Source organism: Lagopus muta, chromosome 8 (assembly GCF_023343835.1).
Source record: "Lagopus muta isolate bLagMut1 chromosome 8, bLagMut1 primary, whole genome shotgun sequence".
In the NCBI taxonomy this organism is placed as follows: Eukaryota; Metazoa; Chordata; class Aves; order Galliformes; family Phasianidae; genus Lagopus; species Lagopus muta.
This window is the reverse complement of record NC_064440.1, coordinates 24,119,620-24,136,719: the sequence shown is the minus strand read 5'-3', so window position 1 is coordinate 24,136,719 and position 17,100 is coordinate 24,119,620. Positions and strand designations below refer to the sequence as shown.

The following is a 17,100-nucleotide window of genomic DNA, read 5'->3' as shown; positions in this document are numbered from 1 at the left end:
AAACTTCGTATAGATGTAAACATGACCATAGTATAATACAAATCCTCTGTCACAGACAAGTGGGATGTTTCTAGCAGCTACATCAGACTCCAGTTCTCTTTCCCATCTGACTCCTAGCCATTCTGCAGACAGTACAGTGTGCCTTCATTAGCACTGAGCTTTCTGGTGAAAGCTCAAACATTTTCATTGCTTTTCTGGCCAGGGAGCTTTCACCACAGATGATCCTTCCTGACTTACCCCAACCCAATTCTGCAAGCAGAGAAGAAATAGCTCTGAACAAAGCAGCCCAGAAAAAATGAGAAATATGAACATATCAGTGTGGTTCTCAGCATGATCAAATGACTGCAGTCATTAGAATAGACTAAAAGTTCATGGCATTGCACTGTCCCAGGTAGATAAATCCTTGTCACACCTCTGCCACCAGCTTTATGAAGCCCATTTTCTCCTGGCAGCCCAGCAGGGGCTGCACTCCCTATCCCTCACTTTGGAGAAGTGTCCCACTTGTGGAACCACAAAACAACTACCACCGCATCTGCGGCAGGCACGCCACAGATTTCCTTCTCCACCCAGCTTTCTGCTCCCTTATGGTGTTTACACCTCCAGTGCTTCCTATGGCAGGCTTCCTTTCCAATTTAAACTCAGCATGTCAAAAACTGAGCTTCTATCTGTTTCTAAATCCTTCTTTCTACTTTTCTCTTAAAACCACCAAGAATTAGTAGTCACCTTGCCTGCTGCAGAAGCTCACAACTTTGTCATACACAGCTCCTCTTTTTTCCTTCCGCAGATGTTCTACCAATAAAACATGCCAGTTTCATCTCTACTGTGTCATAAAAAAGTCTGGCTGTTTCTTTCCATCCGTGCTGCTAAAATACTTGATCATTTAAGCCTTCTTACTGCAAAGTCTCATCTCTAGTCCTCCTGACAGTCTCCTCACTCTTCACAGCAGTGCAAAACTCTAGTGTCAAAAATACCTCTTGAATCTAGCATTTATTCAGTGTTCAAGCCTTTCACTGATTTTTTTTCCCATTCTTTCCTTTAAAAAAGTATTCAAATTCACTGTTTTTGTTTTTCACAACACCAGCAGCAGTTTTTCCCTGAAAAAATACCAGTCTGGTTTTGTTCTTCTTGAGCTCATGTGGTCCCTCCGATTCTTTTGCAAAGCCATGCTGTTTGCCTTTGTTCCATCTTTACAGGTCATTTCCCTTCTTTCACTTTTGACATGGCTGGGGGTCCCCTAGGTCTCCCACTTTCTCATGAAGGAAATTTGTTTTGAAAAACAATTTTGTAAATTCTGGGATGAAACACTCACAAGGCCAAAGAACCTCCAAAAGCATGCTAGCCAAGCTGGTTGCTCTTACAAAGCTCTTAGAAGCTCTTCTATAACACCTTCCCACCATCTCTGTGACTCTGTACAGATTTTCAGTGGTGTGGGACAGAAATTCGCATTTGTGTTGCCATACACATAAATAAATATGAACAACCATCACTGTTGGCTGGGAAGACAAATGGAATAAAAAACACGCGTATGAAAGGAACAGATGTGTAAAGATTGTGTACAACCAGAATGTGAAATACAATCTGAAAAAGTGAATCACTGAGAATGGTAACCTATTGTTCTCAGCTTTGCATATTGATTGTTATCGAATTTTTTGTCACCTGCAGTCACTTGCCTTGGATTCTGATGTCACCCCCTGCTCTTTCTGGGTCAAGCATTATGCTTCCAAAAGATAGACCTTGCACTTCAAATTTAATCAATTCTCCTAGCAATACACGAACCAGAAGACTTCTGTTTTTGTCAGACCTCTCCTCTTCTCACAGTCCCATCCACTCCAAACAGTTAAAATGAATGGAAACAGACATAAAGCTAAACACATACAAAAAGAGCTGCTGAAGTCACTCTCCTAATTATTATTCAGTGTTTTGACTGCAGTTGCATGTTAAGCCCCATTTCTTTAAGCAGTATGAACACAAATGCACGTGCAATGCACAGGTGTATGTGCCTCTCCAGCATTACTAAAGAGCCCCATTTGAATGCAGACTGTACCTTCATCTTACTTACATTAACAACTACTGAAATCATACAAGTTTGGCACATAACGATGCCTGTATATTTTTGAAAATATCTCCTCAATTTATGGATTCCTTTTGATGATATATGGAAGCAAGACAGCTAAAAGTTTTCATGTCAGTGTAACACAAACTATTCAGCTCCAGAGACATATCAACAGAGAGTTGCAGTGCGAGCTTATGTAGCAGTGTCCTAATGAACATCACTGCAGACTGAATGATGCCACACAACAATTTCTTAATTACAAGTTAAATACATCTTTACCTACACAACAGTTGCAGCTTCTGTGTTTACCTGGCTTGTCTAAAATAGAGCATGATAGGAAATGTCAGTTCTAGAGTCAGCTGGGATGGAAAAGACCTTTAAGATCATCGAGCCCAATCATCAGCCCAGTGTCCTAAAGCTAACAGTATTTATGTCAGAGGTGTATCTGACGTATCAGAGATCACCACATGATCATATAGTCAAATAACTTTGTAATATAGGAGACAATTAAATTTCATTCATATGCATATTAACTGTAAATATCACTTAAATTAAACGCTTTTCTACTCAACAGACTGAACAGGTACCAGAGGCAGTGGTAACAGCAAGCAGAGTGACTATATCACCAAAGTCTACAGCAGCAATAAGGAAATGTTGAGATGAGTTTTGTCTAGTCTCTGATCAGAGACATGAAACCAATCAAAAGCCAAAACTGGAGGAAATCCAAACAATTGTGTGTCAAAAAGGGAGGATAACAATCTCTGGGCCACTGCAGACAATGGTTGAAGCTGTGAAGTAAAGATTTTATCATAGCTAGTAGTTTCCAGTAGCAGCAAATGTCACATGTGTTTATTGTAGCACAAGCAATTCTGCTCTCTCCCAACGCCTGTGAAGAAAGCAGACAAGCAAGGGAAGAGGAGGCAAATGTCTGAATATGGGAGTGGGTCACATGTGACTCAGAAATATTCCCCACAAAACCTACGCCCCACACACATGCTTGTTTTAAGCCTGAAACCTTGATTTTTTTTTTTTCTGGCATATGGGAATGAATTTCAAAGGCACAAAAAGACATTTTGTCTGCCAAATGTCTTCTGCCTCAGCCACAAGTTTGGTGTAAAAGTATAAACTGCTTTCTTTTTAAATAACATAAACATTATTTTGAGTCCAAATGAAATAATTTTTCCACTACTTTATGAGAGCACCATTTGTTTCACATGTCATAAGCATGGCTGGCTGTTTTGCTTTTTACAATGACATACCTCAACATGACACCAAAGCCTTTCTTCTTTTTCTTTTCTGGATCTTCATTTTCTTCTTTCCTTTTCTTCTCCTTGATTTTAGTTTTGCCCTTTTCTTTTTTCTTCTCTTTCTCTCTATTTTTTTTGTCTTTTTTCACTTTGGTTTCAACATCTTCTATTTCAGGGTTCCCTGGAGGGACAGATTCCATGTTCTGAGCTTCTTGACCAGAGTGAGAGCTCTTATCAGAGAAACCATCTGCAGAAGAAAGAAATAATGGGGATAAGTAAGGGGCCACCAAAATGCAAACACATGAAATATAGCACAGGTGTCTAGAAGGTGCTCAAATGACTCACAAAACATACTTATTTAATTGAATAATGTAAAAAGCAGACTAAACATATCTAGTGAATTCAAGCAAAGTTCTACTGTAAATTAAATACAGAATTATTATAGTGACTTGTTACTGAGTATTAATCCTGACAAGAAAACCTGACGTGGTAAAACAGTACACTGCTTGAAATCTGGCTTATCCACCAGCTCAAGAAAACTGATATGCCAAGTTGCAAACATTTCATCGTGTTCTTGCTTCAACTAGAGACTGTAGTAACTGAATAAAACCAACCCAGTAAAAATATGATTTCATTCACTCTTTGGAATCTTCCCACTTTAATATAGCTGAAGAAGAAATAGACAAACTGTTCTGCCTGATTGAAGAAGACTTGTGTTGTTTCTGTTTGGGGGCTCAGGATCCAAGCACAGTTTTATGCTTCGTGATGAAGGAGACGTTATTTCCAAAATGGGGTATTTAAGAGCATGGTGACAGAATGAATGAGCAGCAGGGTGCTATCAACACACTGCCTTGCCTATACCAGGGAATGAATTTCCTAGTTGAAGGGGAATTGTAGACAGCTCCGTAAAATAAGCAAGATAATTTTTAGTGTAATCTGAAGAAGGCAGCTGCTTCTTAAAGTTGAAAAACATAATTATTTAAGGATTGAGTTCTAATTCTAATTCCTCCACCGCACCCCTGCCCCAGAGGAGATCAGTGAAGACTTTACACTAAACCTAGTCAAGGTTGTATGGGGTACTACAAAGACAGCTCGCATTCAGCGAGACATAAGCAGCTTTTTAAATTTGATCAAATTCAATTTGACTAAATCACTTGCTTATGTATTGTACTAAGTTAGCCCTCAGCAATACTAAATGAAGGTGGTTCCCTGAAACAGCACCATTGGCAACATACCCTCTTCTACATCCTCAGGTCCATCATAAGACTTGTCAATGGCAGCTCGGAAACTCTCATTACACCCCCGACCACGGACGACATGGGGCCTGGGTCTGTGAAAAGGGAGTTCATTCTTCCTAACTTCAGCTACAGCAGTCTGAAGACTCTCAAGAGAACTGGACTTCTTCAATCCCAGGGTAGGACCAAAATCCTTGCCAGAAGTATCTGGAAAATAGTTAAGTTTTTACACATAAAACCACACAGTGAAATTAAAATTATTAAATGGGTATATTTAATTGTGTACTTTATTAGTTGAGGCCTTTGAAACAGTATGCAATCAATGTAATTTGTTCTAAAAATAACATCAAGTTAAAGCTAGTTCTGAAGAGATCCTCATTCAGACTTGGAGGGAACGGCATGTGATTTATAGAGCTGACAACAGTGATGGGCAATAGCAAGCTCTCTTTGTTACTTTCAAGTCTGCACCAATGCTAAGGATGGGGTTATTTCCTCATCCTGAGAAACAGACCTTGCCTTGCAAAATGCCTTCTCTTTGAGAGTACAAAATTCTTTAGATTTCAGCTTTTTACACAGATACTAACACAAGCAACAGGACAATATAAGAACAGAAGACTTTCACGTGTATGTCCATATCCTGACGCACCTGCAGAGATTTGAAGATCACAAGAAAGAATGGTATGTTAATACTACGTGGTCAGTTTAGCAACCCTAGAGCACAGGTATTTCTGAAATAAGACATTGTGATGAGTGAGTTCTTAAATGGAAAATAGAGAATCATCAGTAGTGTCTACATAAGGCAACTTATGCTTCCATTCCCTGCAGACTGAAATGTAGCTGAAAAAAGAGGAAAGAAAAAAGAGAAAACAAGTTTAAGGAAAGCCTGGTTTCTAGGTCACAGTGCAGCCTTCTTTTGTTCACTAATTGCCATTCTGGAGACTACCATTATTGCCAAATTAGTGAGAGTTAAAATGGAGTTAGAACAGTGACTTGCATACAACATAACGGTGCTTAAAATCACTACAAAAGCGTCCATCAGGAAGAGGCACTGTAGTGCCCATCTCAGCCTGAGAATGAGCAAAAACAGACAAGAGAAGCGTAATCACTGTAAAAAGCAGCAAAGTGAAAGCCACTGTGATCAGCAGAGGAAACACTTCCTTGTTTTTCAGGCAGAAAACAGCTCTGACGGGTGGCCTGCTGCTGCGGCCCTAGGCAGGTGCAGCCCTCAGCCTGGCTGGGCCTACACTGATGGCAGCCCCAGAGCCCCACCTTGGAGCCTGAGGACTGCTATCTGCTGTGGGACGGCAGCAGGCATCCACAGCACCTGCAAGGCCACAGCCCCACGTCCAGAAGCACACAGTGCCGTGGCTGCGATGGGCAGCAGGGCCCAAGGATCTGTCAGCACCCAACGCCTCGGGAGATCTTGCAGCCAGTGCTTGTCTCGAGGCTGCGGCAGTGCCCAGGTACCTGAAATGGCCGTGTCCAAAGCCAGCGCAAGGGTGTTTATTCACACATCCCAGGACAAGCAGTGCTATGTTAAATTAGAGTCCTCAGCTGCGTGCCTTGGTAAAAGTCTGGGGTTAAATGCCAGCTAGAGTCTGTCTCCTGCAGAGCAGAGCCAATTACTCAGACTAGAAGACTAGTGCAGCCAGTCACAGAGAACAGGCCCTGTGTCACACACGACTCCTAGACAGCTGCATGGGACACTGAGCAGTTACTGGCAAAATGTGTTTCCTCCTGTGCAAACAGCCATTACTTTGCCATTTTGTCCTGTTGAGAAGGCCCGTTTAAGGAATTAATATTAGCAGTAATTAGCAACAACTTCCTGGGTTTTTATATTTTTAAGAGAACAGTTACAGACTTACAGCAACTTCCATGTATTGTTATCAGTTTGGTATTAAAATTAGGAAAAATAATTAAATGGGGTACTCTTTGGTTGCAAAATTCAGAACAAAACTGTCTTGGAAAGTTGCATTTTTTCTTATGCCCCTAGAAGAAATAGAATTGTCTTACACACAATTAATTGGCCAAGATCATCATAAAATACCGAGCTACCTTAAAAGACAGAATAAAATGGCAAAGATTGACCATATTTCTCACTGCCAGAGAAAGTGAAATTTCATCTCTAATCTTCCTGTGTTCTACCATTTAAAAGGTGTCCTCATTTATTCAAAAGCTTACTGTGACCCCTTAGTAACAAATTACTATCAGGCATTCAGTTACCCTTTTCTAAAGCTGTAATTATTTAGTCTGAAATTTTGCTGGCAACAACTGCAAGTTTCTCACTTACTATCAAAATCTCCCCATAAAGAACCATCTGAATCCAGGTGAAGAATGACAGCATTTTTTCTTATTGATGACAGTAGGACCAATGCAGTTTTATTAAGAAGGCGAACATTCAGTCAGAGTTTCCTCGGGCACATCCACTAGGGTTTTCAGAGAGAACTTTTTAATTCTCCTGGTCGGCTTTCATTCCCTTTTCATTGTAAGGCTGAAGCAATTACATATTAGTGTGCAACTAAAGAGATGGGAGCTGAGTTGTTTCCATAAGCAGGCAGGGCAGTCCCCATGCTCTCACAGGCAGCATTTATTACTGGATGCAGTACTGAGAAATGCCGGAGACTCCATAACAAACAAGTACCAAACAGACCCTCAGATAGAGAAATTTCCCTGCCCTGTCCCTCTCTGGAGACCTTTTCTGTACACCTTTAAGACAGCTCTAAGCATGAAAACATGAGTTTTACTCATTGGTAAAAAACAAAATACTGAAAAAAAACCTCACAAAACAACAATGGAATTGCTTTAGAAGGTATTTGTAGATGGTGTGTGATTTCTACTCATAATTGCTCATTATGAGTAGAAATGTTTCTTTTTATGCATTTTAAATTTTTGAGACCTCATTTTACTGTTTCCTACAGCATCATGATAAAAAACATCTACTTCATTACCAGTGGTGCAATATTTTATGAATGCCTTCTGAACTTCAGAAAACAACAGCTGATGTCACTATCTGCCTGATAACTCCTGAAACCAAGCTGCTGATCCCAAGATTATAGTCATAAGCAATCATCTTTTAACTAAAAGGCAGTATTACATGTAGTACCATTTTTTTTTTCCACATCAACACAGTTACCAAAGTTTTTCCTCTTTATGTAATATCATGTACTTTACATTCTGTCCTCTTATTACTATTACTGTTATTATTAGTTTCAGGTATTTCAAGACTTTTCTTTTTTCCCCACATATGCACATTCCATTCTCTTTCATAGTCCAGAAGGAAGCATAGCAAAAGCAAGATGTAAGCCACAAAAATCAAAGCGAAACAAGAGTGTAGAGGGCAAGGCAAGCCACCTCGAAGGCGTGTTTGCAGAGAGAAATGGAAGAGGAGCCATAACCACATAAGTACTTATTCAGGCAGGGAAAAGCAGGGTTTCTGTTGCACAGAATCATATGATATAGCAATCAGGCTGACCAACGGAGCCCTGCGGCAAAACAGTCAAAATGAATCCCTGCTGTAGGGATACCGTTGGTATGAGAACGAATGAACCAGCCCTGTTAACCAATGGAAATATGCCCAAAGACACAAAATACAAGAGACTGCCAGTAAGAACATCTAGCCCTAAATAAATTGGTGTGCGAAGTGAAAAACATGGTTTTCTGTTTTGATAAACATTAGACCAAGTTAGGAAACAGAAACAACAGAAAACAGGTGGACAGACATCATTCTTTCCCATAGGGCTGCGACGTTATACAGTGACTAAAATTAACTCACATTCATTTCTTTGTGAACCATTTTCTTTAATGGAGTTTCATTTATTTATGGCAGTATACACAACAGCAAAGGATTTTTTCCCTCTCACACTTCTACATACAGGTATTTCCTCAATTGTCAACTGATTCAATGCAGAAAATGATATAGGAAGGAGGAATTTGAAAGTCATTACATCATTTAGTTCATGATTTTCAAATAAGGAGCTTTAAGAGAGTATTTCTGAAGAATAACCTCAGACCATATGGTATCCTTGCCTTCAACACTATTCAAGTATCATAGAAAAATATTATGAAGGGTTGAAAAAAGCAAGAGAAAAATCACTATCTTGCTCTCATATATTAAAGACAACATGTACCGTTTTGCTCACTTTATACCCCAAACTGAGCATTTCAAATTAGAAGCAGGAATGCTGAACACCGAACAGCCTCACTTCTGGCAGAAATATCTAAGAAAGAGAAATCAAAGCATGGGAAAATTTAACAAGTTCCTCTGATTAAAAAGAGCCAGCTACAGGCTTCAGATTTACAGATATTTCAATCTATTTTACTACCTATAATGATTGCAACTTAGCTCAGATTTGCACAAACTGCAATTTTAACTATGAATAATGGTGGTTCACAATTTGGAGCCCTGAATGTATGCTGAGCTTTAGGCAGCTGTAGGGAACATGCTTGGAATAAGGCAGTCATTAGGCAAGAGAAGAAAATGCATGACTACTGTCATCATAGCAAGGTGTGCTGGTGTTGCTGATTTCTACGGTCTTATCACTAAGAAACACTGACACTGCAAAGAAACACGTTAATATTTCAGAAACAATATGTACAGCATAAAGCATTGCTAACGTACGAAAAAGTCACACCATGCAGAAGTATTCTCAGAGAAATGGCACATGTGGTAAAGCCAAATAAAACACAGCAAAGCCTGTCTTTGCAGAAAAGGTTGCTAAATGTTACCTGCTGAAGTAGTTTATTTGATAGACTAGTTTAACATCTTGTATAACTTTCTGTTTCACGGGACAGTTCTACATTCATAGTTTTCCTAGGCATGGAAGGCCTCCTCCTCCAGCAGACTACTGCCTTCTCCCTGCCCATGCAAAAGGCAATACTCGCCCTCAGGATAGGCCTGAGTATAAATTAAGCTTCCTGACCTACAAAATAGGAGCTTTCTCCTCAGGGATATTTATGTATATCAAATTGATTTTAGATATAGCTGTTACAACCTGCTGGGGGAAAGCAGGTACAGGAAAAGCAATGCAGACAGGAAAAAGTCCAGTTTTTAGAAAATACGATTCCCCTGTGATTTCAGGCACCTTGTAAATTGATCAGTCTGGAATTGCAAAGTAATAAAGATTCTAGTGCCTTGTGATTGCTTTACTCCTTCTTCCACACCCACCTTCTGATAAGGTCAAAGATTTCAATCCTGTTTTAAACAATTGGGAAATGTGACACTTTCTCAGATTAATTGATATAAATTACACTTCTCATAAGCTAAAACAACATTTTTGTTCCTGGGCCAAAGTTTAACATGAAGTGAGAGTCCCTGCACTACTATTCAAACAAAGTCATTTTTAATGGTATGAAGCTAACATCTAGAATGTTAAATTTGACCTCAGGGACAGAGGAGGAAACTTCATCAGTAGCTGAACAAGGGAAGGGAATCCAAGAGTTACCTTAAATTCATGGTTACAATCTATCAGCTTCAGTAACCCTAAGCCTATTTTGAAATAGCCTGCTGAATTATTATTCACTCTTAGTCATCCAGCCTGAAATCAGATTTTTAAAAGTAGGACTGATTTAAATCTGAAGTAACAAATTATAAGGAAGTAAAAAGTTCACATAGAGGTTATTTTTTGTTTTCTCCGCTAATTCAAAGCCTCTTTGTGCGTTATTTGCATGTGAATGCAGAAACAAATCCTCTTATATCAATCATTTTATTCACATTTATTTTCCTTCTGGGGGAAAGAAAAAAATATGTGGTACATCATTTTTGTCATCAAGTTTTGGCCTGGGCACATTTTTACAAACACTCACATAGGCTGCACATTACAGACTGCTTTCAGCATCAGGCAGGGATTAATTTAGGCTGCTGCATCAACAAACAAGATTATTAACGAAAAAGAAAAGCCAAAGTGAGGCAATGCAGAAAAATACATTTCAATTAAACATATTTAACTTGCAATTAAAAAATAAATTACGCAAAGCACTTCTCTTATGTTTGTTTGCTTTGCCTTATCTGTGAACATTAAGAGTAGGAAAGGAAGTTAGATTTTAGCAAAATAACCTGGAAAGAACATTCCTTTTGCTACCGATAAAGGCATTTCTTTCGTACACCCATCTCCACACTGATCAATGAATCCCACATACTTGAGATATTTATGAGATCTCTTTATTGCTAACCCCACCACCACGAAACTGCCCAACAGCCACTCTAATTTAAGATGCTCTAAATATTGTTGCCATGGGTGACACACGTACATGAAGTAAGGCAAAGCTCTGCTAATAAAAAGGCTTTCACAGCATTTCAGACCTTGCTCTTAAGTGAAGTTAAAATTTATGGCTTTTAAAATACTGGATCTGAGAGAGGTCAGGTTAAATGGCTGCTAGTAATAAAAGGAATCAATATGCCACAGCATCTGAAGCAGCCAGCAAACTAAATAAACACTTCATCCAAATCCACTTGGCTCTGAATTAAAAGAACATAAAATACTGTATTTATTTTGTTTGCCCTCCACCAGTCCATGGTTTGCATCACTACATACACTAGAATTCTGCACAAAGCAACCAATAAACATATACTGGCCAAGAGCAATTAAACTGCATGTCAAGGCTAGGAGCAATTAACTGGGCATTAACCTTATCAGGGAGCCACTTGTGGATTAGCCAGCTACAAACAAGCAAACATCTCCGTCTGGGAAGATTCTGAAATGTATTTACAAAAGCTTCCAAGGACTCAGACTTTCTGTCTCAGGCAAATACAGGCTAAGCGAGCCATTCTCAGAGATAACCCCTTATTCAAAAACCCTGATCTATACTAGGATCACCTACTGTGGCGATCAGCGTGTCCTAATAGCATAGAAAATAATACAGTTTAGTTCTTAGTACACTTTAAAATAAAGCGGATCAAAAGAAATAGTGAACTTACATCTGCTACTCCTAGTCTATATTTGGTTTGGTTCATAGACTGATTTCTTCTCTTTACTAGGAGTGGTGAGGTGCTGGAACAGGCTGCCCAGAACAGTTGTGGATGCCCCATCTATGGAGGTGTTCAAGGCCAGGCTGGATGGGGCCCTGGGCAGCCTGGTCTAGTATTGAATGGGGAGGTTGGTGGCCCTGCATGTGGCAGGGGGTTGGAGATTCGTGATCCTTGAGGTCCCTTCCAACCCTGGCCATCCTGTGATTCTGTGATTTTTCCAAAGTTATGAAAACCTATTTTCTCCCGTTTATTACTATTTTTAAATAGAACCTGTGCAGGTTTAATTTTCAATTTAAGAAATTAATACACACTGTGAATTTGCCTGTGGACTACCTGCACAAAATGTATGAATATACCTGCAATCTGCCTATCTACACACACACACACACACACACACACACACTAAGGGCCTTTCATGAAAACACACAGTGTTGAAATTGCTTTGTTTATGAACGTAACAAATCTCATCTGGAAACGGTTTTAAAAAAGTTTGTGTGAAAATCCAGCTCTTCAATAGGAATATATAAAATGTTGCCAATCACTGACTAAGAGAAATGTTTCTGAGCTCTGGCTCAAACTCTCAGACACACAAAATTTGAAAGGATTACGTAGGTTTCCCACAAGAGCCCTGAACAAAAGTTCCTTTTTATTTCTTAATAAGATTATTTGAATACTTCAAAGTTTGCTAACAGTATTTTATTATAGTTTCCTAACAGCTGCACCCACAGTTGTGGTATTGAGAGCTTCACCTAACTTCATTGTACACACTTCACCTGCACCTATTATTTTCAAGCTGTCTTCTGTAATAAAACGTCTTTGTTTGGTCTCATTGCAGAGATAAGCATTGCTTCCGGAAGGATACAAACCCAAAGAAGACACCTCCTGCAATATCTGAATAACTGAGTGGGAAACGTGCTGGTTTCCAGACAGGAGCATTCATTCATACTCCTCAGCCTATGCGTTCAAATTACATTCAACGTACGGTGCTAAAAGGAATTCAAGAGGGCAGAGGGTCATGTGTGCAGAGACAAAAATAAGTAAAATTAAAACTTCGGTATTAAGAACACTCATTTTGTTGCTCTTAAAACATGAGAAACGTTCTCAGGGCTTTCTTCCATGAAAGTGAATCTGTGGAGAAATCATATCCAAATCATGGAAAATTTGGCAAGAAATTTTCCTTGTAAGCAGCTGCAGCCAAGGAGTTTGCTAAACTGTTCTGCAGTGTGCAAAGACACAGATTTGTACCCAAGGACATCTGGCAGTCTTCTGGGGGCTTAACAGACACAGCTCACAATTGGATTACAATCCCAGCCATCCTTAGAAATAAAGTCAGAACATCACTTCTGCTTCCTGGTTAACTCAGGCACCTAGGCCATGCAATGTACTTCTGTACAACTCACGTTTGTCAGGGGATGTATGGTACTACTGCTCCCTCAGAACAGTCAGGTATGCACATCATGATGTGTCCTTTTAATAACAGAACATTATGAAGAACAAAACAAAAATTGGCAAGAACATGAATGAGGCATTAAATAATGTTAGTTTCTCAAATCTGTATTTTTTTGAAAACTCATTTAATTCTTAGGCATTCAGCAAATATGCACCCAGTGATAAGTAATGTCCATGGAAAGGGGAACTTCCCCAGATTTCTAAGTCTTCTTTCCTCATCAGCCAGTTTTAGTATCCTAAAGTTGTTACTCTATTAATTACTGAATTACGTTCATTATTTTTGCAATACACCGTTTTGCATCACTATGATGTGCTTAAATAGAAAACTAGTAAAGCAAATAAAACTGTCGTCTGGAACAGCTTAGAATATAATCTAACTGTAATGGCAAATAATTTTTTTTTTACCTCACATTCTTCTATCTGCACTTATTTGTATTTCTTCCCTGTCCACAAATAACAATACTGTGTTCCCTTTTACTAGGCCAACACATGGAGAATTGATGAGAATTATGTCTTAAACATAATATAGTACTGAGCTGCAGAAAGGTGGGGTCAAATGAAACTGGAAGGCGACTAATTCTTCTCATTGACATTCCTCATCAATCAGCAGGAACACGCCTAGAGAAGTTAGTAAAAAATACAATCCTAAGTTATGGCAAAAAAAAAAAAAAATCACATTTCCCAAGGTCTAACAGGGTGGTAAACAGCAATGGTATCATATGCCATAGTGATACTGCAATCATGATCACTTGATATGAGTGAAGCACAATCAAATTGTGCTTCAATTTGATTTTTCAGAGAAAACAAAGATGGTTAGTCCTAGAAAAATAAAGGCTTCCTTTAAGTCAAGCCTGAATAGCACTGGGAAATGCATGATTCCGCCTAATGACTCCATGCACTCAGATAGCATGAGCCAGAGTAAACTTCAAGTAGATTGGGATGTACTTGAATAATCAGAGTCTAGATCAGCAATATCAGAAACTGACACAGTGCAGTGGATCAGCTGTAGAACTAGGCCTTAACTTGATCTGCTTCAATTACCTGGCAGTTGGATCCATCAGAGACGCTTCAAAAATCTATTACACAGGAGGTGTTTTATGGGATTATGCAACGTTCAAACCCTTCAAAGCAAGTCACTACAGTGCAATTCCCTAAACAAATGCTGAATTACAGTCTATGCCTAGAATGGGATCCAACACAACTGATCCCAAATGCAACTTTTAAGAGTCTTAATCCAGAATCACAAGCTAAGTGTGCTCACGTTAACAGGGACTGCACAACTGGAACAGGACGTCTCATTTTCAACAAGCTGATCCAATTCTGGGAACCAAAACCTTTGGGGAAAATCAACAGGGCTGCTGAGTATCTGACCTTTGACAGCTATCTGCCTCTGGCACCACACACTGGCATCACATATACTTGCCCACGAGAATCAGACAGCATTCACACATTTTGCACAAGTTATAGCACAAATGTCAGATGGTAGTAAGCTCAGCCAGAGTTAGATTCAAAGCAGTGATTTATAGGTTAAAAATAACTCTTTGCTATTTTAGCAATCCACGGGGACATCTTTCTTTGCCCCTTAGTCCTGCTGAAGGAGTGAGAAGAAACAAGTGTGCTTATTTTCCTGTCAAATGGAACCTGTTTACTCTTTCAAAAGCTGTTTTGGTTTATTCAAGGAATCAAAGGTGTAGAAAGAAGTAATAGCTTTAAAAGTACAAATAGTACAAAGGTGCCTCACCATAGATGATCGGTTATCTTGAAATACTACCTCATGCTCTAAATACATCAGCATGTGAACTCTCTGAGGCAAGAGCACTTGTTCAAACTGCAGCTTGCAGGAGTAGCGCGTTGCAGCATTTTCCCCAAGTTATTTCTTTCCTTATGTGTGTGTCTGTGATGAGTGCAGTCCAGGTAAATGACTTCCACAGTTAATTTAATTTTATATTTTGACAAATTCTCACTGCATTTTTTTCTAGGTGCATGGGGTTGAAAAAAAAAATGCTTTAACAAATACTTAAGTATTTTTAAAGATTGTTTTCTAGAGAGTACATTGGTTGTTTTTTTTTTTATTTTCTTAAGTAATGGTTTCCTCCTCTGCTGATGTTTTCTTTAGACAAGATTGATGGAATCATCCAAAATACACTGGATAACATTAATTTCCTTAATAATATCCTTAATAATAGCTTTGGCTTTGCTTGAGACTGACAGCTGATTTTAGTAGGATCTGACCTCCAGTGAAAACACCTTGATGGAGATGGAGTAATTACATTCATGTGCAAAGCAGGAGTTAATATTCATCATCAACCAACCAGACAAGAAATATGTGTACGAAGGAATGGTATTAGAGATACAGCACATAAACAAAAAAAGATGAAAAGATATTTTAGTTAACTGTTTTATGTTAATTTGAGACTTAATAGGTATAAAAGTTTTCAAATTCCAATGTGATACTGCAGATGACATTGCCATTTAAGATCTTGAAATTTTTGTAACAATAATTGCCTTTCTTTCTAGTAATCTCATTTTTGACCTTTATAATTAGCTCATTTAATAGTGAGAAGATAGTGCTTGGATCTCTCCTTGTCCTCAAAATCCAGATACTGCCCACAGTCACACAGCTTACTTGCACACGAAGGAAAGTATATTTAGCAGCATATACACACAGCCATAGAACATAAAGCTGTAAAGCTTTACTCACTGCAGTAATGTTGACTCTCAGCTGTATTTCTAAAGCAATGAAGATACATGTATATACATACTATTACTTGTGTTACTAACTCTTCAGTAGTTTCCTAAAACAGACAATCACAGTATCACTCATATTCTAGAAACCAGGAGCTTTTGCTCGAGCCAGCATAAAAGCCAGTCTCATAACCATTAAGAACAAGGCACCTCAACATTTTGAACTATTTCAAACTTATCAAATACCACACACAGATTTCTCTACCAATGGCAGAATATCTCATTTCGCCTTTTTGCACTCGACCAGATGTCTCATGTTCAATTATCATCTTGCTCCAAACATTTCTGCCATCTATGTAATAGTACTAACTTACCAGTTCTTTTGTATTAAAGGTGAACATTCACATCTGTATTCTGCCCTGTATCCATCTTTTTTTTTTTTTTTAAATACAATACTTTTACCTTCTTAAGTTTTTCTCTGATTGCAGATTGGTATTCTATCTGCATTAAGAGGAAAATTTGGTTGTCAGGAAGACAACAGAAAACAACCCATACTGAGGTTGAGTATAAGCTTATAGGGATCAATAACTTCAATATTTCTCAATAATTCTCAAAACCTCATATATATTATCAGATAGTTATTCAGAGCTATTCATCAGTATCTTCTCTTGACCCTTAATGTGTATGTCAGTGTTCATAATAGATAGTGATACATACTGAAGAATTTACTTGAGACCAGAAAACTAAATTCAGATTTCAAAACACTGAGGTTAGTGTTAGTACAGAAAACAAACAAACAAATAATTAAAAAAACTGCAATGGTTCTTCTATCTCATGCTTAGTCAGAAGAACAGGAAGAAACAGTCCCACAAGAAGGAGCAGAAAGCAACTAGTTGAGCTCATCTCTCTCACTGTAAGAGGAAAAGGAAATAACAGGTAATGAATCATAATTTCTCTTTGTGGCAAAATCCCTGATAACAAATATATAATGGATGACACTTCATGCTGCGGATGCTAAGAGTTTACATGCGCTCAAAGAAAGCAAGAAAACTCAAGAGCATTAAAACCTACTGAAAAATCAGTCAATACATGCAACTATTGCTGCCTCCTGTCTTTAAATCCCTGAATATTTGAAGGCAGGGAGATAGCTCAGAGAAACAACAAATAAACATGCCATGCCTGTTATCCTTAGGCACTAGTATTTGGTGTAATCTGACAGCGAACACTGGCTGTGCAGACTCTCAGTCCCTGCACTATGGAAGCACACAGAACTGCTAATTGTGAGCCAAGACCTGACTGTGCTGCCATACCAGTTCAAAAACAGAATATTAATCAGTACCTCTAATAATTTTTGTACACGTCTAGCTGCATCTCTGCAGTACTGGCTCTCTTCAGTGGAAAGACTATAGATCTCTTTGTTTCTGAAGTGATTTATTGATGATTTGTCAACACTTCGAAAAGTAGTTC

General features: G+C 38.7%; 1 protein-coding gene across 4 annotated transcripts in view; it reads right to left on the bottom strand.

Annotated features, from left to right (window-relative positions):
• The window catches only part of PARD3B (par-3 family cell polarity regulator beta), a 370,506-nt gene that overhangs the window by 134,347 nt on the left and 219,059 nt on the right, over positions 1–17,100 (bottom strand). For all 4 annotated transcript variants that reach the window (XM_048953007.1, XM_048953006.1, XM_048953009.1 and 1 more), the window contains 2 exons: positions 4,536–4,742; positions 3,313–3,547 (listed from right to left, as the gene is read on the bottom strand). In XM_048953007.1, the coding sequence (XP_048808964.1) occupies positions 3,313–3,547; positions 4,536–4,742 (442 nt within the window). The remainder of the gene's footprint in view (positions 1–3,312; positions 3,548–4,535; positions 4,743–17,100) is intronic.